At 26.5% G+C, this 25,941-nt stretch overlaps 1 protein-coding gene across 3 annotated transcripts in view; it reads left to right on the forward strand.

Moving 5' to 3' along the window:
• The first annotated feature begins 1,735 nt into the window (after positions 1-1,735).
• Positions 1,736-25,941, forward strand: part of LOC129984595 (nucleolar and coiled-body phosphoprotein 1-like) — a 36,938-nt gene continuing 12,732 nt past the window's right edge. For 2 of the 3 annotated variants that reach the window (XM_056094520.1, XM_056094521.1), the window contains exons 1-14: positions 1,736-1,872; positions 5,618-5,999; positions 9,534-9,641; positions 11,880-11,951; positions 13,484-13,564; positions 16,253-16,318; positions 17,147-17,224; positions 17,913-17,990; positions 19,928-20,005; positions 20,214-20,282; positions 20,710-20,796; positions 23,892-23,954; positions 25,236-25,298; positions 25,668-25,754. In XM_056094520.1, the coding sequence (XP_055950495.1) occupies positions 5,627-5,999; positions 9,534-9,641; positions 11,880-11,951; positions 13,484-13,564; positions 16,253-16,318; positions 17,147-17,224; positions 17,913-17,990; positions 19,928-20,005; positions 20,214-20,282; positions 20,710-20,796; positions 23,892-23,954; positions 25,236-25,298; positions 25,668-25,754 (1,303 nt within the window). In that variant the 5' untranslated portion in view covers positions 1,736-1,872; positions 5,618-5,626. The remainder of the gene's footprint in view (positions 1,873-5,617; positions 6,000-9,533; positions 9,642-11,879; positions 11,952-13,483; positions 13,565-16,252; positions 16,319-17,146; positions 17,225-17,912; positions 17,991-19,927; positions 20,006-20,213; positions 20,283-20,709; positions 20,797-23,891; positions 23,955-25,235; positions 25,299-25,667; positions 25,755-25,941) is intronic. The other variant, XM_056094522.1, reaches the window with a different exon arrangement.

Genomic DNA, 25,941 nt, shown 5'->3' on the forward strand with positions numbered 1-25,941 from the left:
GACAGGTTTGGTCTGAAGTCAAATTTTTTTGGGTAGAGGATGTTTCTATCACTAAGATAGTTGTTTAATCTTTTTTAAATTATGCTTTTAGCTAATTTACTAAGTGTAGGGAGTAAAGAAATTGGGCGATAAATTAAATGGTTTGTGGGGTCTTTACCTGACATTAGAATAGGGACCACAGTTTCAATTTCTCATCATGTGGGAAAATGTCCAATAGTTTTCCCATCGGAGCAACTATTTGCCATCGCCCCATTAGGGTCACGTAAAATTCGATGTAGACGTAGCCTTTTTATTACATGCAATAATTGGCCTCGTGTGATAGTAAATATAAAACAAAAGTATAGTAGGGATGACGAATATTTTCAGAGCGGTTATTATGTAATCAATATCAAAAAGTTACAAATACAAGTGATCAATACTTTTCAAAGAGAGGTGTGATTCAAATATTTGATACGATCTTACTGATGAAATTTCGATTACAGGTTTTGGATCACGATAGAAAGTAACAATCGATACGATATAACTGAAATTTGCCGGAGCGGTGACTTTACTGGAAAGTAAGAATCGATACGATCTGTCCAAGGGAAGCTCTCGAAAGAAATCTGTGATTGGATTGAAAAGTGAATGGACCGGTTATTGGAATTATCGTATCGTATCATTGAATTGCATATCACTGAAATTTATCGGAGCGGTGATTTCACCGGAAAGTGCGAGGCTTCACTGGAACTTACGGGAGTGTCCGATATTCGTATTTGACGATGCGCTATTCCTTACAGATCATTTTTATTTGCTCGTGACATGATTGACTTTGATTACATGTACTCTGTTTACTGCTGGCGCCATCTATTGGTAGAATATAGGACTAAAGTAAACATTTTAAAGAAATGACATATATTTTTAACTCATCTTTTCCAGAAAATGGTTCACTCTAATAAATAAATAGTTCTGAGAAAAAAAATTTAAGAAGTAAGCTGAAACAGATAAATTAATTCAATCACACGTTAATTAAATTAGTAAATTAAGTATTAATTGCAATTAATAAATTTTATATTTAATATTAAGTAATAATTTTTAATTAAAAATATGATTGAAATAACAGATATTTGGAACGCATATTTAAAAATAACAATAGCAAAATTATTTGTTATTCAAAAAATCGTGGATTATGCATCTCTAAAGTATAGGCGATTTAGGTTAAACGATGAGTTTTTTTAAATTTTTCTATTCTTTAGAATTTCATGGCTATAATCAAATTTTTTAGTTTTTGTCGGGATTTCCTTGTCCAAGCCATGGCGAAAGCAGAACGACGAACCGAGCAAATAATCAGAAAGGATGAAAGAGAGATGCCGTAAAATAATTTTAATCTTATATAATTTTTGAAAAAATTTGCAGACCTTAACTTTTTGATTTCATGCGAGCGCAAAGCTTTCAAATTAAAGTGACAGTAAAGAGGGAGTTCCAGCGATCAGAAAATTATTTTAAGACAGTAGTTACTTTACTTTGAGTAAATATACATAAACTCTAGAGTGTATTCAACAAAGTTGATAATACAAGCTACTTGTTAATATTTATTTATATCCTCATGGTATGCAATTTTCACCTCACCAAAAAGAAATGAATTTATTTATAGAATCCCCCTCTTATGTATTTATTAATTTTTCCCAAACAAAAATTAACTGTGTACAAGCTTTTCTTTTATTTCCATTTAAAATTCTGAGTGGCAACACAACATAAATTTTGAGTTTTTCGCGGTTGCGCAGCGTATAAGCACGCATAAACGAATTTATGGAAACGTTTGCTTTCATAATCTGTCAATTTTACTGAGATTTATTACTTTTAATTTTTCTTTTAAAGCAGATTCATAAAATCCAGGTAATTGGTTTATAATAATATAAATAAAGGTACTGTATTTTTTAACGTATTGCACAATTATCAGAGCTTTCGTTGCAGTGTATGATTGTTTACAATTTCAACAGTTATTTTTGCTCCAAAATTGTGCAAATAGAATTTTCTGAAAGACAATATGGTTTTGATTGATTCGTTTCGTTATTACTTAAATTTTGTTAAATGATTTTTAATTTTATACTAGAATCAATATAATTTTTATGTTTTTAAAGTACACAAGTAGACTTACTTCAGTTTTTGCATTATTGCTTATAAATGTTATATTCTAACTTCAATCTTTTAGCCAAATTGAGGATTTTATAATGTGTGATATCCATTATGTTGCTTTTTTAAAGCAAATGTATAATTTTGGCTCTATTATTGATTGATTTTGTGTTTTTGATATTTAAATAAATTCTAGTTTGCCCAATTTTTGAATTTGGTTGATAGTTTTTGTTGGTTAATAAGCACTTCTAAATCGCATAAATTCATTCTATTTTTGCTTATGGTTTATCAATTCTGGAAAGCATGAGGAAAATGAAGTTTGAATTAAATAATATGTATCTAATGTAAACTGTTTCTAAATCAAAATGTGGTGAAGTGTATCAGTAGTATCTGATACATTTCAAATCTGTATTGCTGTCTCAAAACTAGTACTCATGAAATCATTAGCAACATAATATTCCCTAATTGCATGTTATAGCTGCCCACTAGGCTTACTTGGTAACCTTATGATTTTGCCTAAATAATTTATACTAATACTATTAATTTATACTGGTTGATGTATCTTGGTTGCTTGGTGATTGAATTTTGGATCATATAGGAGAATCGAGTGCATCGATTCTTCTGTATTCTCATGAATCAAATAGAACCAGGTTGTACTGTTTTTAAGATAACTTGTCAAATGTATCAACCATTTCTTAAATATCCCATTATATTAGTTAGTTTGGTGAATTGAAATATTTTTGGCTAGAATCATTTCTACATTGGTGTGAATTTGTTATCTCATTCTCCTGTTTTACCAAATTTTTTACCACTATAATATATAAGTACTAATCATTTATCTGGAATTGAATTAAAAATACCTAAATGCATCATGTTCTTAAAAATAACTAATTTCCATGCTTTGTGAAACCTTGTTCTCGTGACTAATATGTATCTTGCGTAAAGTACGTCTTGATGTTTCCCACGGAATCTGTGGTTATCTGATCTCTGACTGGTGGTACAGTTTCCTTGGCACATAATCTGCTGTAAACCACTTCTCAACATAACACCATCGTCAGATGGTCTCTGTCAAATTGTTTTTTCCCCCCAAGTTTTGAAATTAATTTATACATATAATAAAGATGGATGTGTGTATTGTCACTCTACGGGGTAGAAATTTAGCTTTTTTAATTAAAATCTTTAATTAAAAATTTAAATTTTTCTGCATTAGCTTCTGAAAATGTTATTGCAAGGGGAAAAAATGCTTTTTGCATTATGTTAAAGTTTCAAAAAATAATCTTTTCAATGATATCAATGTTTTAACGTATAGAAATTAATTATATTTATTTTTAATGAATTTTTTGAAAAAGTATTTTAACCATATTTTTCTATAATTTCACATAATATAGAAATAAAATTTAATCTGCACAAGCACTTATGGGAGAAAAAATTAGCTTTTATCAATGTGTTGCCATCATATTGACAAAAGCTCAAATTAAAAAAGTTAACTGTTACTGCAAATTTAACCTAAAAATGTAATTTTCAGCATATGTCTGTATGAAATGGAATAAATATATTTTTGAAAAAGTAAAATGAATGTGTTAAAAAATTTTCTGTAACATTTTAAAATAGCTTTATTATTAATTCATTTTTTTAAGGCGTACATGCTTTAATATATACAGAATATCTGCTCGTATCAGCACCAAACAGCTAATTTTAAAACTTTATTCATTGGTGAATATATCTAATAAAAATGATCTATGAAATAAATAGCCATATTTTATTCAGCTTGAATCAACAAATGTTCTGATGGACTATAAATTTTTAATTTTTATACAGGTCCTCTGTTCTGCGATTCATATTTAATAAAATATTCTTGAGACACTAATATTTTAAATAAACAAAGTTCCATTTTTTTGCAATTAAAACTGACTGAGTTATGAAAATTTTAATGCATCTGCTCTATCTCTATAAGAATGCTCTATTTTAGACCTCGCCATTGACCATATTGAAGAGAATAGTCAATCAGAGCTTGAAATATTGCATAAATTTCCCTGAGATTGATGTCTAAAATAATAAATTTGTTAATTATCCTAATGTAACAATATCCAAAGTTTTATTACTCTGCTAGGTTTGATTGTAGAAGATTGAAACTTTAAATTGTCAAAATAATTTTGCTGAATATGGTTTATAGGATCGAAGGACTTATAAAATTTTGACTTCAAAATTGTTTCCAGAAGCATATTTATTGATTGAAATAAAGTAAAATATTATTTGCCACATTAAAATCTTTTTAATTTTGAAACTTAATTTTATGATGAATAAGAGAAATTTTTATTGAATAGTTCTTTGAAATATTGCTTAAATTATATATATATATATATTCTGTGGTACATGTATGCTGAAGAATTCTATTTTCTGTAATCTTTTTTTTTTTTTTTAATTATGTGTGTGATTTTAGCAAAAAAGTTTTTATCTTTTCCATTTCAAATTTAAATCTTACGGTAACTGACAGCAAATTAGAGAGAGATATAGTACAATAAACAAAATATTGTAAAGCTTCTATAATAATATGAGTTATGTAACTAACAAAATATGAAGCTGAAAAAAAATATGTTGCTGAAAAAGCTATTAAGAGACCACAGTACATAAATATTTAATTGAAAATTTTAGAGAGCATTACTTCTAGTGAACTAGTTGATCGTCAAAGATGACTAGTTTTCATTAAAAATAGGTGAAATGTATGAGTTGGACTGTTAAGAAGAAATGGCTTGTGTTGCAGCAGTTTATATGCAATTAAGTGATGAATTCTTGAAAAAGAAAATGAATTGAGTGCAATTCCTTTGTGAAGCATTTTGCAAAAAGTGACAAATTACTTTGGCAAGACAAATACTATCAACGAAAATATGTGCCTGAATTTAGAAAGGGGGGAGGGGAAAGACTGTCTAACTAGCTTTTATAAAATCTGACATTTTTTTTGAATAAATCGTAGATGGGAAATTTGTTTTCTTGCACATATTCTTTTAGTTTAAATTACAACTTCTTTTCTCAGGCATTAATTTATGCTAATATTGTTACATTATCTAAGAATGACCACTTGAAAAGACTACACTAATAGTAAAGGAAAATGCCATTTATTCTATTATACCAAATAAATTATTGCACAATTTTAACTCCTCGGCTCATAACAAGGTTCATGTAAGCAATAATTTTTTTAATCTATATATCTAATTTTTAATTAATTAATGTTAGAGGGCTCATGATCTTAATATTTTACATGAAGACTCAAGAAAACAGTATTGTCTCTTGGTCAAATTTTCTTTTATTTTACCAGCAATTATGAAAGTCAAAAACTGTTAGGCTTTAAAAGTTTAAATCTGATCTCTAGTTTGAGTTATTATGAAAAAATTTTTTAATTTGCCTGTAGTACCATATTTTTAAATTGAAGCTTTTTCTTTTTGTCTGTTTTTTAATGAAAATTTTACAAAGTATATACATAATTATTTCACAATGAATTTCTTAATTATAGATTGGCAAGATGGTTTTAACTGAAGATTCGCGACCATTTACAATATTACGGAAAAGTGCTCATGACTTCAATATTCTATTCAACGAAGGCATTGAAAAATGCCTTTCAACTTTGGATTCTGGAATTTCAGACCTCTTGTGTGATCCTGATTCCCTAGTAGGTTCATCTACTGGTGCCAATAGGCTAAGCGCACATATGGAATTCTCAAAGGCAAAATATGAACTATTTGTCAAAATGCGAGAGTTTTTTGAAAAATTTGAGAAAGATTGTGTTGAGCAAATATCTGAAATGAAAGAAATGTTCCTGGAAAATGTTGAAATTTTCCTTGCAGGTACTAAACTGGAAGTTAAGCTACCTACATCAGAAGCATTATCACAGATTGGTAAGATTAATAATCTATGTAGTCATTTTTCTCTCTCGTATGAAACTTCAACTGTCAACAATGACAATTTATTAAAAATAATTATTTTAGGTTTTCTTAGTAATATTTTCTGTTAAATAGGCAGGCTTATATCACAATTTGCAAGGAATAATTTTGTAGTCCTGTTATTTTAAAAATATTGTCATCAAGTTTGTTTGTTTTTAATTTTACTTTCTAAAAATCTAACTTTTATTAAAGTATTTAATATAAAATTTTGGATAATTTCATAATTTAATTTCCAACTGATATAAAGAAAACCATAGAATTAAGTAATGATTGATTATTATTTATTTCATACTGGTTTTAATGTCATTTAAATAGATCAAAGACATCAATAACTATCTGCTATGTGAGTATATACTGTTAATCACTATCATAAAGAGTTCAGTTTGTTTATTAAAGGAATTTAATTAACAGACTGATAAAGACTCGGCTAAAGAAATTTAGCTGAGTTTATGTCAGTGACCTTTTGAAGATATTCTGTTTATAGGATAGCCAACCAATCAATCAGGAAATCAGAAATAGTTAAGGAATTCTGCTATATCAGTGAAATTTATTTTGAAATTAGAATTTAAAAAAAAAAAAAAAAAAAACTTTGGGAACTATCTGCTTTTTTATATACTTGCCAGACAACATAAATTCCAATTAACCAATATTTTGGCTATGTAGGGTTATCAATGCTGTGTTTGAGAAATTTTGACTGACAGTTGTGCATTTGATTTACAATGGATTCTACTTCAAACTGTGCTTTGCTTCAAATCAACTAACTAGTTCATTACTTTTCCCTTAGTTTTTTTTTTTTTTTTTTTTTCTGTTTTATTACATTTATGAATGTATTGTTTTGAAAAGTCACAGGAATTTTTTTGCATTAATTTGTGGTATAATGGTAATCTCTGGTATTGTAATTTATTATTAGGTCTAATTGTAATCGAGGCCCTAAAAATAATTTTAATAAATTGGTTATATTAATACTCAGAACTGCATTTTATTATAAAGATTAATCACTGTATCTAATTTTTTGCATATATACAGGCATATTTCCCCTAAAAATTTCTGTTTACTTTTTATTCATCATATAAAATTGATCTGCATAATTAGTGAAAATAGTTTTGTTTTTTCAGAAAAAGTCAAAATGTAACTTAAATTCATTTTCTATTATTATTATGAATTTTAGCTTTAATGGGGCTTTATATTATTATTATTATTATTATTAAAAAAGTGTTTTTTGGAATGTCAAGATAATTTTTCTATATGTTACAATCACAAAATTGTGGATTTTTTGTTGTTAATATTCAAAGTTGTTTTAAGCTAGATATAACTATTTGTTTAGAATTATAATCCCGGAGTAATTTATTATAAATAAATATTATACAAAAACTAATTTTCTACTTCTTATATATCTTTTTGTTGAATTATGAAGTATATGATGCTATTGCTATTTTTTTCAAGAATTCTTTTAGTTTGCTTATTTTATATATTTTTCTCATGATATTGGAAAATATAAATATGAATCTTTTGCTAAATTTTACAAAATTTTCAAAGGATTAGACAGATATTATTGCTTCTGTTTTCTTTTAACTTTTTTTTTTTTATTCTTTGTATCTTCAAAATCCTCCCTATGTTAAACAAAGTATTTTTAAATTTTATTTACTAAACACAGTGAATTAATCTAAATTTGTTATTTGATACTTTAATGGTACATATTTCTTTTGTATTTTTCTATAAAATTAAGAAAATATAGGCAATATATATATTTTGAATGTAGCATATGAAATCTATTGCTACTAAAATTTACAAAGTTCATCCATGCTATCACTTTTTTTTTTTTTTTTTTTTTTTTTTTTTAATTTATGCATCAATATTTTTCTGTTGATGTAATATAGGAAAAAATTGATAATAAGGGCCAGTTTTTCATTTTTTTCCTGTATTATATAAATGATTATCTCGTAATTTTGTAGGTAATTTTTACAATTGTTGACAGGCTAAAATTCAATGCAATCTTTTATTTCAATGCAGCTCTCTTTTTAGTTTAATAGTCCATACACTATTATTATTTTCTTTCATTCATTTTTCATTTTAAAAATGCCCCCCCCCTGTTAATAGAAGTTTTGTTTAGTTTTGATTTGGGTGTAAATAAATAATATAAATAGTGAAAACCCTACTAAAAGGAAATAAATTATTTCATTCTTAAGCACTTTGCCTTGTGCATGTGATTTCGTATTATCTCTTTCATAAGCAAATTTGTGACAAACATTGACAGGCTAAAGCTCATTTAGATGGAGTTGCATCTTTTAGTATTATATATGTAATGTTGGTTACAGTATTTTCAAAAAAAAAAAAAAAAAGTAAAATGACTACTAAAGTGAAATTTATTTGAAATCTAGTTAGTGAAAATGTTCACTTGTTTATGTGAATTGCCACTTCTTGTTTTGTTTTCTAAACACTAAATTTTGTTTATTCTACACTGATTTTAGTTAGAAAGAGTAGAACTATTTTACACAAGTTTAATTTAAAGCATGGATATTGATATTTTTTTTAATAGTGTTACAAACACTAAAATTATTAAAACTATAAAGTAATATTTTCAAAACTTTTTTTTTTTTTTTGAAAAAAAAAAATATTGAAAATATTTTTTAAAAAATTAGGTACTATAAAATATCAAACTAATATTACTTATAATAATTAAAATTAATAAATATACTTTATATTATTTTTGAATTCTATCTATTATCTTACAAATAAATCAAAACAGAAAATTTGACTTCAAATCTGATTAGTGTGTGGTTTATGGTAGTTGAAAATTGTTTAAGAGATTGGGTAAATATATTGCACATTGCAAGAAATAAACAATGGAATGCACAATAATTGCACAGGTGAAATATGACAGTCTTATGAGATGTTAATGTGCTAAATAAGGAATAAATTATACTTTTCAATTAATTAGTTCTAATTGACTAGAATGCTGACATGATTTCTTTTGCTTTAACATTCATCAATAAGATTTGGTAATGTTTTATGTATCGTCTGAAGGCCTTGCAAATGGAACAAAGCCAAACCAGGCATTAATATAAAGGGGCTAAATTTGAAATAAGGAATCTGTCTGAAGATTTGATAAATAAAAAAAGAGAAGTATAAAAATAGATGTACCCTCACAGAAATTTTATATTCCAAATTGCATTGAGTTCTGATTTAAACATTCAAATATCTTATTAATACAAATGTTAATTTCAGGTAAATAAATTTATTTATGATTTTGCTAAAGTAGCAGAGCATTTCTTTTATATTAGCCAATAAGTTAATTTTCTTTCTATATGTAAAGATATTGTGCAATGTTTATGATAATTTATACAGTAACTATACATAGAATATTTATTGCCATGATGGATCAAATATATCTACTGTAGCTTATAATTTTACAAAAATTAACATCATGGTGATACCAATAAACATATATACCAGTATTAATATTTTCCACTTTAATAATTTCTTTTGCAGAAAAGAAGAGGTCACCAAGCTCAAAAGTCCGTAGTGAACATTCAACCATAGCATCTCCAGCATCATTATATCCGAAGTTAATTGATTCTGCCAAAAAACAAATTTCTCGTAAGATTTATATCAAACTCTCTTTGTTTTAAAGACATTTTGGATGAAATTTCATATAGCAAATATTCTGAGAATTTTCAATTTTATGGAAACAAAAGTATGAAAAAAGAAAATTGAGTGCTAATTTATTAATAGCGTGCCATTGGCAAGCTTAGTTGATAGACTAACCTAAAATCTTTGGTAAATATTACAAATAATTCTGTTTTTATTATCCTGAATATTACTTAACTCCTTGCTTCTGTGTAAATTTATGCAACTAAAATTAGCCTTGTTAATAAACAGGGTTGTCACAACAGCAGAAAATTACAGGGCATTTAAAAAGTCTAAAAAACAGGAGTATTTGAAAATTTCCATAAAAGCTAGGAAAGTACAGGGATTTTATTCTTGGGTTTGTGTGTTCCTCCTTACTTAAAAAAAAGATTGTAGCCATAGCTCCAAAAACGAAACATCTTCATTTGAGCTATGTAATGGCAGATTCTCGGATTGCATCTAATGAGCATATGCAAGACTGCTATAACTTCGTGAGTAAGAATAAATTTCTCTGACAGAAACAACAACATTCAATCTGCTGAAGCAATGTGGTGATGTTTAGTCATTCACATGTGAGTTTGTTATTTGAGAAATTCTGAGTAGTTTAAGGATTTTCTTTTTAGACAATGAACTGCTCGAAATCCATTATTTGCATATGTTGGATGGATAAAGATGTGAATCCCCACTTTGCTATATAGGATAAAGAAATTCTGCAAAATCCATTTGCTTCATACTGCTCACTTTATGAGAAGATAACAAGCTTAAATAATATGGGAAAACAAGAATTTACTAGTCATAAAAAAAAAAAGAAGAAAATATACAAAATTACATGCTAGTTGAAAAAAGTCATCATTGATATTGAACTTAAAAGAATATCGGAGTAGATAATATGTAAAATCAGAAAATGTCAAATTTGATGCTAAAAAAATAAGCCGATTTCAAACTTTTTAATTTAAGCAGTACTTTTATATCATTAAAACTTGTGTTACATCCAAACAATCTACAGTAGACCATACAAAATTAATATGCTTTGATGAAGCATTTTATTTTTGATAGAGTTTGAGGATCCTAAAAATCTAAGACTGAGAAAAAATGCCCGTATTGGAATAGTGATTGCTTTGTTACTTGATTACTATTGGGGCTATTGAAACTGAGAAAAGACATTATAGCAGAGTGTTTAAATTTGTGAAGAATGCTATAAAAATATTTGAATGTATGTCTAAAAATTTTGCTGTTTTAAAAACTGTATATTGTTTAAATGCACATTTATTGAAGAACCAATACGTTATTAAATGAAAAATGAATGGCTAATTTGCTGCAACTTCTTATTCTAATGCACAAATTTTTCCTGTCATGTTCAGAATGTTCAAAGATCTAATATGAGATTTTCCTGAAAAAACTAAAAAGTATATAAAAGTGTTTATGTAATTGAAAAAAAATTCATTGAGTTGATTTCTTTTCTAATATTTTGAAGTCCAAAGCTTCTCCTGATTTTGGGGGAAAATGTAAAAATAATTCTTGTTTTGTCACATGGCAATGCGACTATGGAAAGTAGATTTAGTATCAACAACAATATGCTTGTTAAAATTCTGGAAGAATGGAATTCTTTGATTGGTCTAAGAACTGTATATGATATCATTTAAAATGTTATTTTATGTTATATTTTATTCAAGTTCAAAGTTTTATATATATTAATATAAATTTTCTTTTTATATACTTTTATTTCAAATAATTTTAAATTATTGCTTTCTTTCCTTGCTTTTTCAACTCATTGAAACTCTGGAATATTATTATGAATAATACATGAATGCTGTTGATTTGAATGGCAATTCTGATAAAATATTTTCAAACTAGATTTTTTTGAGAAAAACATCATTACACACTACTTAAAAAAACTCATTTCATCTACTTTTTGAGATAATTTTTCTATATGGTTTAGATGTAATTCTTTTTCCAATTTATATACTAGCTAAGTGCTGTTATCATTATTTCAGCTTTCCCATTATCCATTGCAGAATTTCAAAACAGAAGTCAAATTGTTTGCTGAATTATTCAAAATCTTTCCTTAAACCTGATTAAAATTTTAATAAAATTGCTCCTATTTTAGTGGTATCTTTAATATTTTCTACTTATGACCATGCAATTGTAAAATGATATTCAAAATCTTATTTTATAACTTCTGTTAAAATTGTGTATAAAATTTTACAGGATTAAGTTCACTAATTCCAAATGTTGATACTTCAGAGATTATTGAGGATGATGAGGATGAAATGCAACAAGGTAAGTTATGGCAATTTTTTTCCCCTCAGTGTGTTTTTTTTGCATTAAAAAACTGGATGCATATTTCCTTAAAAAAAATTATTGCATTTAATAAACATTTAATTGTTTGGCGTTAAACCATGTGTAGTATTTTATAGAAGATATTTAGTAGTGAAAAGAAAAAATTTGCAAATAAATTTAAACAAATCTGACAATCCGAGACATAAAAAATGCCTAAAAGTTTATATTCAACACATTTAGAAAAATATAAATGATTGGAAATGCAATTATAGTTTTCATTGCTAATTAGCAAAACATTATATATCCATTATCTGCCTAAGAGGTTCCCAGTATGTGGTTGTCATATCCAGGGGGACTATGCAGCGAAATTATTGGGGCTACTTGAAAATAGTATTAGTAATGGCTAAAAACACAAAAGTATAAAAAATTTTAATGACAAACATTATCTACTGAATTTTTATTTTACAGTGCAATTGGTTGTTGCTAACCCATCCACCAACATTTATATTGTATGATCATGCATAAGTTGTTTATCCTTTCATAATAATTATTATTTCTATACGTTTTTTTGGGGGGGGATATACAAAAAAAATCTAAATCTTGCAAGATCCATTTATAATTTGCAAGTCTATGAAATAACTCAACTATAGCAATGTTCTTTTTATTATTATTATTATTGGCTTCTCTCATATATTAATACAAAAGTCTTTCAATGTTTGGTTGATGAATTAATGTTACATTAAAATGAAATTAAACTATGCTAATTGTGGTAATTTGATTTGACTCTTAAGCTCTTAGATTTTTATTATTTTTTTATATAATATTTGTGTAGAGGATATGGTGGTAAGAAGTATTCAAAAATTGAAAGTAATCAAGGTAAAGAAGAATAGAAAATGTTAAGAATCACTGATCTAAGAGCATATTATGCAGTTTACTTATGTGTTATTTAGTTTGATTTTCAGTGTCAGTGAATCAGTTTCAGTTTTCAAGTTCAGTGATTGTATCATATAACCTATCATTTACAAAGGAATAATAAATCTAAATGCATTAATCATGGTCATTTTTTTTTTTTTTTTGCTATAATTTGTATTTTAATCTATAATTTTTATTGCATTAAATTTTAGTCTACTTCAATGGCATTAAGACTTTAATATAAAGCTATGGTTTATTAAAGAATTTAAAATGTATTTTCAACCTTAATTGTGCTTGCATAAAGTATCAAATGTAATTAGCATTTCAAAGGCATTTGTTGTAAAGCCAAAACGTTTATACATAAGCATTTTAATCTATATTTTTTCAATCAATGTAAAATATGGTTTTAAAATAGTATTTACTTTTCCTTTTTATATTCACCTTTTGTCTTACTCAATTTGAGGTAGGTAAATCAATTAGAAGCATGCATTTATGTTTCATATCTGTTAGAAAATTATAGTATTTTATTTTGTATTTACAATATGTAAAAGGTTTTATCGTGCAATTTTATCTTCATCAAAGGCATTAATATGTCATTTGAATTATATTTTCATTTGTAGCTATTTCTACTCCAGTACGGCAAAATAAGTCTCCTAAAAGAGTAACAATACTTACTCCACAAGAAATGGAAAGATTAGTTGGTAAGTTTTATTTGCTTAGTATTTGTATGATGGTAAGTGTGAGTTTATGCCTGATTTCGTTGTTCTTGGCATGTACGGTTACCTGGATTTGAATAACTTTCCATGTCTGGATTCAAAATTACTGTATGGAATTTTTATTTTAATTAAGTTTATCAAAAATCTACTACATTTATATAATTTTGTCTAAATCTGCACAAAAGATACTGCTTTTCCTAAAATTGCTTTGTAAATTATTGAATGTGCTTTTGAATTAGCTGGATATTTCTCCTTTCTAACACATTTTAAAGAATTTCTTTGCACTCATAACAAGTTTTTAAGATAGTTCTTGCAAATTATTAATTAATATTGGAAACATTGATTAAATTTTTAAAATTAAGGAATATTTAATTTTTTGCAATTCTTCTTTTAATACTTATAAAATTCAAAAATTTCGGTTTCAAATTCATTTTTCCTGTTTATTTTAAGTGCTCTACATCTCAAAGTATTTCAGATTTTTAAGAAACAATATATATAATATAGATGCTTAAAAAAAAAAAAAAAAAAAAAAAAAACTTGAATGTAAGAATATATGCTTATCAAGACTGAGGCAGCTTTGAATCTATAAAACTTTGTTATGTCATTTCTCCATATGTTACTGTTCCTGTATCATGTATTTGGAAATAGCTGGGAGAATAAAAATCCCAGTTGTTATCCCTGTTGTTGTTGTTTCTAATGGTACTTGTCATAGACAAACCCGCTGACGAAGTCATCTATTTTTTTAAGTCGAGAGAAAGTCTCTTGAATCTTATCCCTTCCTTGCTTTATAAGAAAAATTATTCTTTAATAGAAAAGAGGAATGATAACTAAAGCAGTAATTTATAAATTTTAGACTAGGGTGAACTGGTGGCATATAATTGGAGTTTTGCATCATCTAAAGCAGGGGTGGCGAACCTTTATGGATGAACGTGCTCCTTTTTCTAAAGAAATGTTTAATGAGGTGTAGACATGCCATCAAATAATTTTGACTTGTGATTATTGGGAAAATAATAAAACTAAATACTAACAACTCAAAACTCTTTATTTACTACAAAAAAATATATTTTGCTCTGTATAGTAGTCAAATTAAAGTAACATTAGTGTGACTTCTTTTGTTGCAGAATAGATGACAAATAATTTATATTAGATTTGTAAGATATTACTTTTGGCAGAATGCATGCTGAATTGAAGTCATCTGCCAAACGGTTTCTAAGAAAGTCTTTAATGTTAATAATGACCTACAGGCATAGGTAGATGAAAATATGGTTAAAATAGCATGAGTTTCCAAAATTTCGTTCCTGGAATTTTTACTTGTATTGCTTGTTAATCATTTCGTTTCAATCAATTCCATCTTTATCCTTGTTTCAGTAAATTTTTGAATCCATAATGAACTAGACTGGAAATTAATCAGTTGCATAAGTTCAGTTTATCAAATGAAATCACATCAGGGTACATAATAACCTTGAATGTTTCCGATAATTCTTTGAACTGAGAAAATCTGGCTGAAAATTCCTTGATTGACGAATTAATTATGGAAATCTTCAATAACTTTTTCTTTGTCTGGTTTCTCATGTACATATAAATCTTTGATATATATAATATATATATATATATATTCAAATTTAGGAAGTACTTTTTTTTATTTATTTATAATAATATCATTCCTAAAACATGCAATCCAGTATCAAAAGTGCGAATGAGATCCATCATGACGATAATTGTTTTATTTATGTCTTTAAGCTTTATGCTTAATTCATTGAAATGTTGGCATGTGTGTGTAAAAAACACCAATTTTGAGAGCCACATAACATTCAACAACTGTGGATATTGTTCAATTCCCTCCGCATTTTGAAGAAATAGTCTGATTTCTTCCAAGCAGTCAACAAATCTTAGAAGTATGTTCCTGCAGCTCAACCAGCGAGCATTATTATATATTAGTAAGCCATTATCCATCCAGTTGACTTCATCCAACAAAGCCTCAAACTTTTGCTTATTTAAAGCCTGCAACCTTATTAGGTTTACTGTTTTTGTGACTAACGCCATTACATTATCAAGAGATGTTAGACCACTCTTAGAGCACAAGGCTTGTTTATGAATAGTACAGTGGAGTTCAAAAATCGAATGTCCTACATCTATTTGAAATAAACTAATGAAACCATTTTTTTACCCACCATATTTGGAGCACCATGAATTACTGAAACAATTCTTGTCAAATCATTTTCTTTCTCAGCAAGTGAATTTTTTACAGCCCTACAAATATCTGAGCCTTTTTTTTTTTTTTTTTTTTTTAATGGAATGGAAACACTTGCATTTGTTTGTAATACTTCATAGTGAACTTTGTTATTTTGAGCTAAGATGCAGACTGTTTTGATCAGCGGTGTGCCCAAAATATTGTGTCCCGTGCCATCAATGGCATGCATACCAATTTTCTGCCATGCCTGGTCTAAGGAATCTTTATCATCTTAGACTGATTATGAATGAATCTGGACTGTGTTGAAGCAGTGTGTAAATCTAAATTGTCTATGAATGGTTCTTTATATCGGAATACCACCTATTTAATATTGATATTCCCCGCTCTCACAAATCTTATCAGTGATTTAAATTTTATTTTTTAACATGAAATGTTTTTAATTTCATTTTGAAAAGCCTTAATCGTATATTTATTTCTTTTAGCTGCTCAAAAAGCTGTAGAAGACTCTGCAGTTATTGACATATCAGAAGAAAGTGATGAAGAACCAGGTTATTTTTTTCTTTGTTCTTGTAAAATAATGTTTGAGTATTACTTATTAGCAGAGAATGCCATTTAAAAAAACAGTACATAGTCAATGATATTGATTTTATTTTAATGATTAAAAAACTAATATACTTAAAAATGCAATTCATTTTATTTCCTTAAAGAGTAGTTTTTTTTTACATGGAGAAAGAAATTTATTCTAAGTAGAATACTTATTAAATTTTAATTGTAAATTCCGCAAATAACCACCTTATATTATTGTGATTGAATTTATTTTATATATTTTGGCCTTAATAAGAATGAAAACTAAATGCTTTACCATTTAATAATGTTTTAAACATATTTGTTTATTTATTTACTTTTTGGTTTTTATAAATACTTATATTTGATCATAATGTCTACCAGCAAAGAAAATGACTTATTCTTCAAGAACATTCATTTAAAAGAATATTCTTAGAATTCTGACAATAGAAAAAGTTTATGGAATGTATTTTAAAATTTTATTTATTTTCTGTATTAATATATTGTTAATATCTTTATTGATTTCAAAACCTGATTCCATGCCCAGCAAAAAGAAACAATTAGGTTTAATATTTCTGTTATGATCATACTTGTACTCATTAATAAAAACAAGAAATGTTTAATTTATAATGATTCTACATTTTATGTAATCTTTGAGAATAAAAATGTTTATTGCATGAAGATGATATTTCTAATGCTCAAAAGTATCAATTGTCAAAGAATCGGAGATTATTTGTTAACATAAAATAGTTAATTTTGTGCATCAAAACTTAATAATTAATTTTATAGATTATTTTCCTTTTGTTTTGCAGCTGTTGTAGAAATTACATCCAAGAGACCAGGAAGAAAACCAGCAGTTAGTACACCTGCTTCACAAAAGAAAATTCCAGGTTATAAATTTTATTTGTATTTAGTATTAACTGGAAATTTTGTTTGCATATAGTTTTTTTTATTTTATTATTATTATTTTTTTTTGTCATTTTTTAATTCTTCATTTTTTTTTTTTTTTTTTTTTTTTTTTTTTATGAACTTGAAAACCCCAGCCAGTAGATTAAGCAGAAGATAATTGTATTGCACTGTAGAGATAACTTTAAAAATATTATTTAATTTTTTAAAAAACTTATGATTATTGCAGTGAAAATATTCTACTGATATACTTACTATTTCAACCTTAATGAATTTATTAACAAATGCTCCAATTATAATTCAAATACAAAATTATTCTTTCTTTAGAGTAAAGAATTTCTGTATTTTGTTAAGATGTTCTAGTAAAATTTCCATTTCATTTTTTTTCCAATGGTTAAAATTCCAAATGGTTCCATTTTTTCCAATGGTTAAATGGTTAACCAAAATAAATATGGTTAAAATTCAGAATCCCTTTGGTATTTTTCTAGAGAGGGAAATTAAATTCTTTGACTGATTTTCAATTCTAATTTTGTTGTTTTTATCAGATAATTTAAGTTGTCAGTTGAAACAGTAAGTAATTTCTTGTTGAAGGCTTCTTCTTTAAAAGATCCTTGGCTGTTTACAGATCTTCTTAATTCTGAAACATTTAATTTTCACGATCTTTTCTTTTAGTGAGAACACCTGTACGAAGGAATCCGGCTCCTGCTATGAAAGAAAGCAGTAGTGACAGTGGTAGCGATAGCAAATCTGGTAATTTAGTTTATAAACTTTGACTATTTTTCATTTTTTAATCCAAATTAATTTATTATCATATAATCCTCTCACAAATATACTGAAGGGGACTTTATTTACATTTTCCAAAAAAAAAAAAACTTCATTTATATATATATATATATATATATATATATATATATATATATATATATATATATATATATATATATATAATATAAATAAAAAACAATTTTATTACAATCAAGGTGCTCTGCAATGATAAGAAAGCAGTTTTGTGGCAGATAGCATCTGAATTTTAAATTTCAATCGATAGTTTTTCATATTTGCATTCATTTTTGTATATTATTAGGTTGTTTGGAAAGTAATTTATAAAAATGAAAGACTGTTTTCTTATAGTGAATGAATATTTTATTGAATTATATATTGTTCATTCTGGTCCAATATTCTTTGCCATCTTTCTGGCAGTAGAATGATTCCAAGCCCATAAAATTTTTGTTCTTTGCTTTTTTTAAAAAAAAAAAACCTGATCCAAATGATTTTTGACTTCATTTGTAATGAAGGTTTTATTGTCTAAAATTTTTTGTAGTGACCAGAACAAATAATCAGGTGGTTCGAGATATGGAAAATACGGTGGGTGTGGCAGTATATCCCATGCAAGCTTTTGGCGAGTTACCAAACTAGTATGAAAAGTAAAATCAATTCATTGAAAATCTTACCAAACAAGTAGCATCACTTTAGATGATTATCGGCTTTCAAAGTGCTTTGAGCCAGTTCGTGCTTTTTACTCCTTAATCTTTTATTATTTAACATTATTGTATAAAATCCATTTCCCATCACCAGCATTTAAAAATGGATCATTTTCTTGATATTTGAGAAGCAAATAATAGACATCAACGCAAAGGCACAAACTTCTTTCCATGAGAACATAAGGAAACCATATGTTGAGCTTTCAGATTGAACCGGAGCATTTCAAATAATCATAAATAACCGAATTTGATAAATTTAATCTTTCAGCAATCTTATGAGTTGTTATTCTCCAGTTTTCATCAATTAATACCTTTGTTTCTTCAGCAGATTCAAATGGCCTTCCAGAAAATGGTGCATCGTCAACATCAAAATTGCTGTATCAAAATTTTGTAAAAATTTGTTTTGGTACTGGCAATTTGTCAATATATCTTCTCCTATCTGTTAATATACATGTATGTGTCAATGTACACATTGGGTAATTTTTTTTCTTGCTTGAATAGCATTTTGACCTTTTTGATAGTAAAAATGCAAAATATGCTGAAAATGCTGCTTTATACTGTCCATATTAAAAAGGGCACCAATCAATTGTTGCTGCATAAAATTGAATTTCTTCACAAGAAAGCCTTGCTTTATCAGCTGTCAAAATATATAATGATTATGTGACTTAAGTTTGAAGTTGGCTGTGAAAAAAATATAATTTTGTCCTCTGTAGGGGGAAAAAATGAAATTACTTTTCAAACAACATAATAGTTTTGGATATTGAGTAATTAGTGCTTTTTTTTTTTAACTAAGATATTCATATTATTATTATATTAACTTTTTGCAAATGGCTGAGACTTACTGGGTTAAATAAATACTAAAGTTTTTATATTAATGCATTTATATTGAAAAAAAAATATGATATATATAAATGAATAATATTAATTTGAATAACAAAAAAAAATTAAATAAGAAATATTCTATTTAAAATTGTGTTTTAATTGTCAAAAATTAAGTACATCTTATTAATTTTTATGCAAATCAACTAACCAAATTAATAAAATTTCTTAAGTAATGGACCAAAATTGGTTTATTTTGTCATAAAGCATTATTATAATATGTATGACTGCATTTTCAACTTGGAATTATTCTGCAACTCATCAAAAATACTTTGAAATGTGCAATGTATAGCGGTGTTAAATGTATATATATTTTTCTTCCTAAAGCTAATACCCCCATTCGAAGGAGAAATACTAAAGCCAATGAAAAAGAAGTTTATGAAAATATTAATGTTGAACAAAAAGGTAAAAATCAGTCAATAAAAAATTAACCTGAGTTATTCTAATCTGCATGGCCTGAAACAAACTAACTAGAAGTTAATGTTTTACTTGTGCATGAAGTTTCATTGATTCTTAATATTGTTGACACTGGATAATAAATCTAATTTATTACTACTGACTTTAAGATACTGAATATAAATAAACAATGTTTAATTATTTTTTTTTAATGCAGAAGATTCTTTACCACAAGTGGAAATAAAATCCAGAAGAACTACACGATCTCAACTTTCTACCCCAACTGGTAAATGCTTTAATTTTTGATTCAAAATACTGGATAAGCTTACAACAGAATGCATACAAACTATTTAGAAAATTTCTGGTTTGTGCTTTTAAAATATTAAAATTGATCATACACATGACTCAACGTCTGTTGGTTGTCTTATAACAGATGTCACATAAATGTGTTATAGCAATATGGAAATAAAAATGCAAGTGTTTGTTCAAGAATACTTGTCTGATTTATTCCAAACATAGTTGATGTTAAATATATATAATTTTTATGCCTTTGAAGTTTATAAAGAATTAAATATCAATTAACAATATTGAAATGTTTGAGATACTTTTTATTTGTCACAAAATATACTTTAAAAAATTATTCTTTATTTATATTTGTTATGCTGTACGTTACATGTAAAATTTGTTTATTCAAATCTGCATTTTTCAATTAGTCTCTACTCCAAGCTCTACATCTGGAAGAAAGGGAAGACCTCCTCGCCGAAAGGCAGATGCTCCAGAAGATTCTCAGCAGGTTGAAGGTTTGAAATGAAAATTTAGTACTTCAAACACTTTTTATCTAAATTTATTTTTTATTAATCATACTTATTTTACTTTTTGGTATTTGTTTGGCACAATTTATTGTTTTATAAAGATCAGTTTTCTCTTTGTTCCAAGCCTGTATCATACTTTTTTTTTTTTAAATCTAACAGTGTGATTTTTGTGTATTATATTAAAAAATATGCTTAGATTGCATAATTTATCAAAACTATTTTCAATTGATCTATACTCCTACTTATATATTTATTCTTTCTTGATATATAATTTACATTGCAATATCAGAGACTTGTTGAAAATTTTTATTGTCGCTTTTCAAATAATGAACATTTTAAGCATTACTTTTCTAGGCTCGCTATTATTATCTTTTTCTCCATTATGTGGGATAAAATGAACAATCCATGGTGTAAAATTATTATAGATGGGAAAAAATTTATAAGACATCATATCGATATGATCAAATAAATAGATTACATAGCCTTTTTAAACTCATTAACTTAGAATTTTAATATTTGAATTAAATATAAAAACCTGAACATGTAATGCTCCCTACTACTGAGCATTGATTTATCTCACATTTGCATAATCTATTTAGTTTCAGCTCAGCATTATTATTTTCTCACTTATCATAAAATGCATATTTTTTTGTAAATTGATGTTCATTAAAATGTTTATCTGTTATCTGCTGACAAAATTTAATATACTAAATTTTTAATTGACTTTTTGTAACAGTATTTCATTAATATCAATAAGTTGTTGATATTTTGCCCAGCTTTGATTCTTTCCTGAATTGCATTGTTTAATTTATTTGAAGACATTTTTGTTAAGATAGTAGGCTTTTTTCATTTCATTTCTTGGAAATAGGTGCAATCTGTCCCCCATTAAAATCTCACTTTTATGTGTTGTCTCACCATTTTCTGCACATGCTTTCTATTTAAGTTCCTCAAGGCAATTTTTGTTTCATTGGACAATAAAGATGACAGCACTGAAAGGAATAGATGGTTTTAATTCTTTTGAAGAAAAATCAGCATTTTTAAAAAATTGTAATTGATGGGAGTATGTCTCCAACATTCATGCTGCAATTCAGTTTCTTATTTCAACTTTATCACCTAGATATAACCCACAGCCTTAGAAAACTTTCACAGAATTTTGAAATGAGAATTATTGGGGTCAGCTCCAATGGAAGACATCGACTTTTGGGACATTTTGCAATAGACTTCCCTCATTCAATTTTTTAATGTCAGTGTTATTATTTTTCATAAAGAAATTTTTGCATGTCTAAAACTATATATAACCCAGTTTGAGTTTGCAATATATCGTTCCTCAAACCTGTTTAACTCAATGTAATTAACATTCATAGAACAATAATGCCAAAAATTCTTTAGAATAAATGACTTATCGAAATAATACTGTTTCAGAAGTATTTAAGTAGTTGAGTGTAAAAACTATATATCAACAATATAAAAATATATATGGCAAAGCTAGGTAAAAATAATTTTAAATGTTCGGTGAAAATTTTGAATATCAAAAGTACAAAGAAAGGGAAAAAATTAATTTTCTACAAGTTATTAAAGGACAACTTTCTTCTTCCACATTGTAGATTAGTTATTTAAATGCACCTATGTAATTTTATATATCAATATCAAGATTCTGATTCAATTTTTGGAGGTTTTGTTGATACTTGTTACATCCATGTATTTTGTATATTGATAACTGCAATGTTTTACGATGATGACTGACCAGCTCAGACATTTTAGCAATACAGTTGAAAATAATTCTCTAGATAATATAGTTTTTTTTTTTTTTTTAAAACCTAACTTCTAAATAGACCAAAGCATTTTATTTGAAAGCCAAATATGAAGTTTGTGGAATTTTAAACATTACATAATCTGCATATAAGTTCCATTTTTTTTAACATCAAATAATTTGAATTTATTATTTGAAAAGATGTTTTTCCATCTGAAAAGAAAATTAAAAAAAAAAAATGTGAATGAGAACAAATTAAGTAATGGCAGGATTTGGGTATGTCCAGAAAAACATGTATTATCTGAGTGCCAAACAAGAATAGTGAAATTCTTAGCTATTTAACAGTATATTCATAGGAGTGAGTGGCATTTTTTGTCTTCTGGTGGGTCACTCAGTTATGCAGTATAAGCAAATTTGAATGCTTTCAAGTTCAAGTCAATATTTAGTTATCTCCTATGACTATTTTATTTATTGATTTATTCCTTTTTTTCTTCCTTTGTTATAATTTTATTCTTATTTTCATTGGCCATCAAATTCTTATGTGAAAATGTAAACAATATTAAAACTGAAAATGCCAATTTCTGAAGTATTACAATTCTAAAACCTTAATGAACAAGTTATCTACATTTAAATAAATTTTTTAAATCCTTTTTTGCTCTTTCTTGTAATGGGAAAAATTGGTAGATGAAAACAAGTTTGAATGTAGTCAATTCTTGCATAACAAGTGATGCTTATAATGAGCAAAAGAGAAAGAAAGAAAGAAAATGTAAAAATATGACTTACTTAAGCAATATTTTGCAGAATGAGTGATGAGCAGACAAAGGGACATCACTTGAAGGATTGACATATATCAGTTTGTATTGAGTAGAAGAGAACCTTTGTATTTACAAAGAAGAAACTTTTGCTAGATAACATTGCCCAACACAACTCCAAAGATTTGAATAAGTACCTGTAGAGTCTTAATTGACGAGATTTTGTCTGTTTTAGATTATGAGGCTAGAGATAAATGCAGGACACATTGTCTTGACCACAAAATTGGTTCACTTAATAAGTGTTTTGCATTATAAGTGATATTTGTGAATAAATTCTGCTTGCTAAGCAAGGTTCCATTGTAATTTATTAAAAATACAATGTGCATCTGCAATGATAAATTTGAACGCTTATTTATGATGTACAAATTTTTACTATGGTTTAATAATCACCATTTTTTAAATAATTATTTCCAATAAATTGCATTTTCATCCATTGAAATCAACAATTTCTATTTATTGTGTCATCCAGTAAATTCATATTTATGTTTTCATTCACTTGCATTGAATTTTATTGTTTGTAGCTGGTCCTAAAACTCCCAAGAGTGTGCACTTTTCATCTGACATTGAATCTAATGCAGATTCAGGTAATATATTTTGAATGTTTTATTTGGAAAATTGCATTTACATTCTTTATAGTCCATATTTTGTGTTATTTCGAATTCTTTATTGAAAATATATTTATATAAAACTCATTATATTCATTTTTTTTTTGACTTTGAAAAACATTTCTTTTTAAATTATTAAATGTTGAGCAATTACTGAACTGAATTTTGATAAAATAAAATTTTAATGTTGTATTATTATTAATAAGTAATGATATAATTTTGAGGTTTTAAGTCGATACGTACAGGCCAAGCATGTTTGAGAAGCTGTTCAAGAAGTATGATTTAAATGTAATCTGTATGAAAAAGAAAACAATTGGTCCGTCTGGAGATAAATGTTTGTCGCATACTCAGGAATGGTATTTATTTCAATTGGTAATTAGAATAACTAGTGAATGTATGTACTTTTCCAGTGAATGAGTTCTTCAAAAACAAATATTGTTAAATAATTTCGTTATTGTTATCACTACTGTATTTTGAGCTCATTTCAATTTATAAGCTGTTCAGTTCTTCCTACTTATGCAATTAAAGTATAGTTGAGTAAGTAGAAACAAATAAGGATATTGAAGGAAAAAGTGTCTCTTTCCAATCTAAAACAATCAATATTCAAATCATTTTCACTTTGAATTTGCAATCAAATCATAAAAATATTTTATTCCCAGGCATTAAGATGTTATTTTAAAAAGTATGAAATATCTACTTTTAAACTGAACTTTAAAAGTTGGAATGAGTTTAAGATTTAAAGATGCTGTGAATAGGTATGATTTGCAGTGGAATCAGAAATCCTACTTCCTAAAGAAGGAATAATTAATTCTTGAATAACTTTTTAACATGAAATTTATCAAACTTCCTAAAGAAGGAATAATTGAATTTTGAATGACTTTTTAATATGAAATTTATATTTTTAAAAAAAAAACGAATCGGACCATGCTGAATTTTTTGCAGCAGTTTAACTTTTATGAAGAAATACTTAATGTATTGTACTTACATCAGATATTTTATGAAATATTCTTCAATAAAAATTGAATTAAAATGTATTTTTAATGCTATTAAATTGAGTAATTTATTATTCTTTGAAACTATACAAGACTTGCAGTTTACTTTAGTTAGTATTATTATTATTAGAACTCTTTAAATTACTTTGATGTGATTATATAACATCTTGCTTTATTTCAGCTTTTTAAAAAGAATGATTGAAACTTGGTTAAAAAATATTTTGAGATCTATAATCCATGTGTAAGAATTGTTATTTCTATTTCATAGAAATCCAAACCTCGGAATTATATGTGCCGTTTTCAGTTGGAATGGACATTCATGAAGATTTAGGTATTTATTTATAGGCATATATATATATAATGCTTAAATTTGAGTTGAGATTTTTATTTTTTATTCTTACTGACATATTTAGGCTTAAATTACAACAGCAACTTTTGATTTTAAATTTTACTTTGTTAATACATTCTGTATATATTTGTAGTATGTGAAGTTAAACTTCTGTATTAAAAGATATTGTATAAATGGGAATTAAATCTTAAATATATTATTATTAATAACACAATTTTAATTAATTTTGCAAAAAAAAAAAAGGATTTTTTAAATATGATCTGAAAATTTAATCTGAAAACATTTTATGCTTTAGTTTCTATATATTGTCTATTAAATTGTTTTAATAACATGACAATATTTTCTTAAAAGATGTGTACTCTCCTGATGTCAAGATTTCAAAAGCAACTCCTCGTCGAAAAACTGCAGTTTTAAGTCGAGTAATGGATGATTTCTCAGGTATCATTTGTCTTTTTCTTTTCTTTTCTTTGCTTTTTTTTTTCCCTCAAAATTTTGTGCCAATAATTTATTATTATTATATAAACACTGCTAGATATTTCTTATTGAACTGTAACATCTTATTTTTAATTGCCTATTTTGGTCTTTAATAATAATTTCTAATCTTTTAAGTTTTAGGAAAAATTAA

This window comes from Argiope bruennichi, chromosome 9 (assembly GCF_947563725.1).
Source record: "Argiope bruennichi chromosome 9, qqArgBrue1.1, whole genome shotgun sequence".
Classification (NCBI taxonomy): domain Eukaryota; kingdom Metazoa; phylum Arthropoda; class Arachnida; order Araneae; family Araneidae; genus Argiope; species Argiope bruennichi.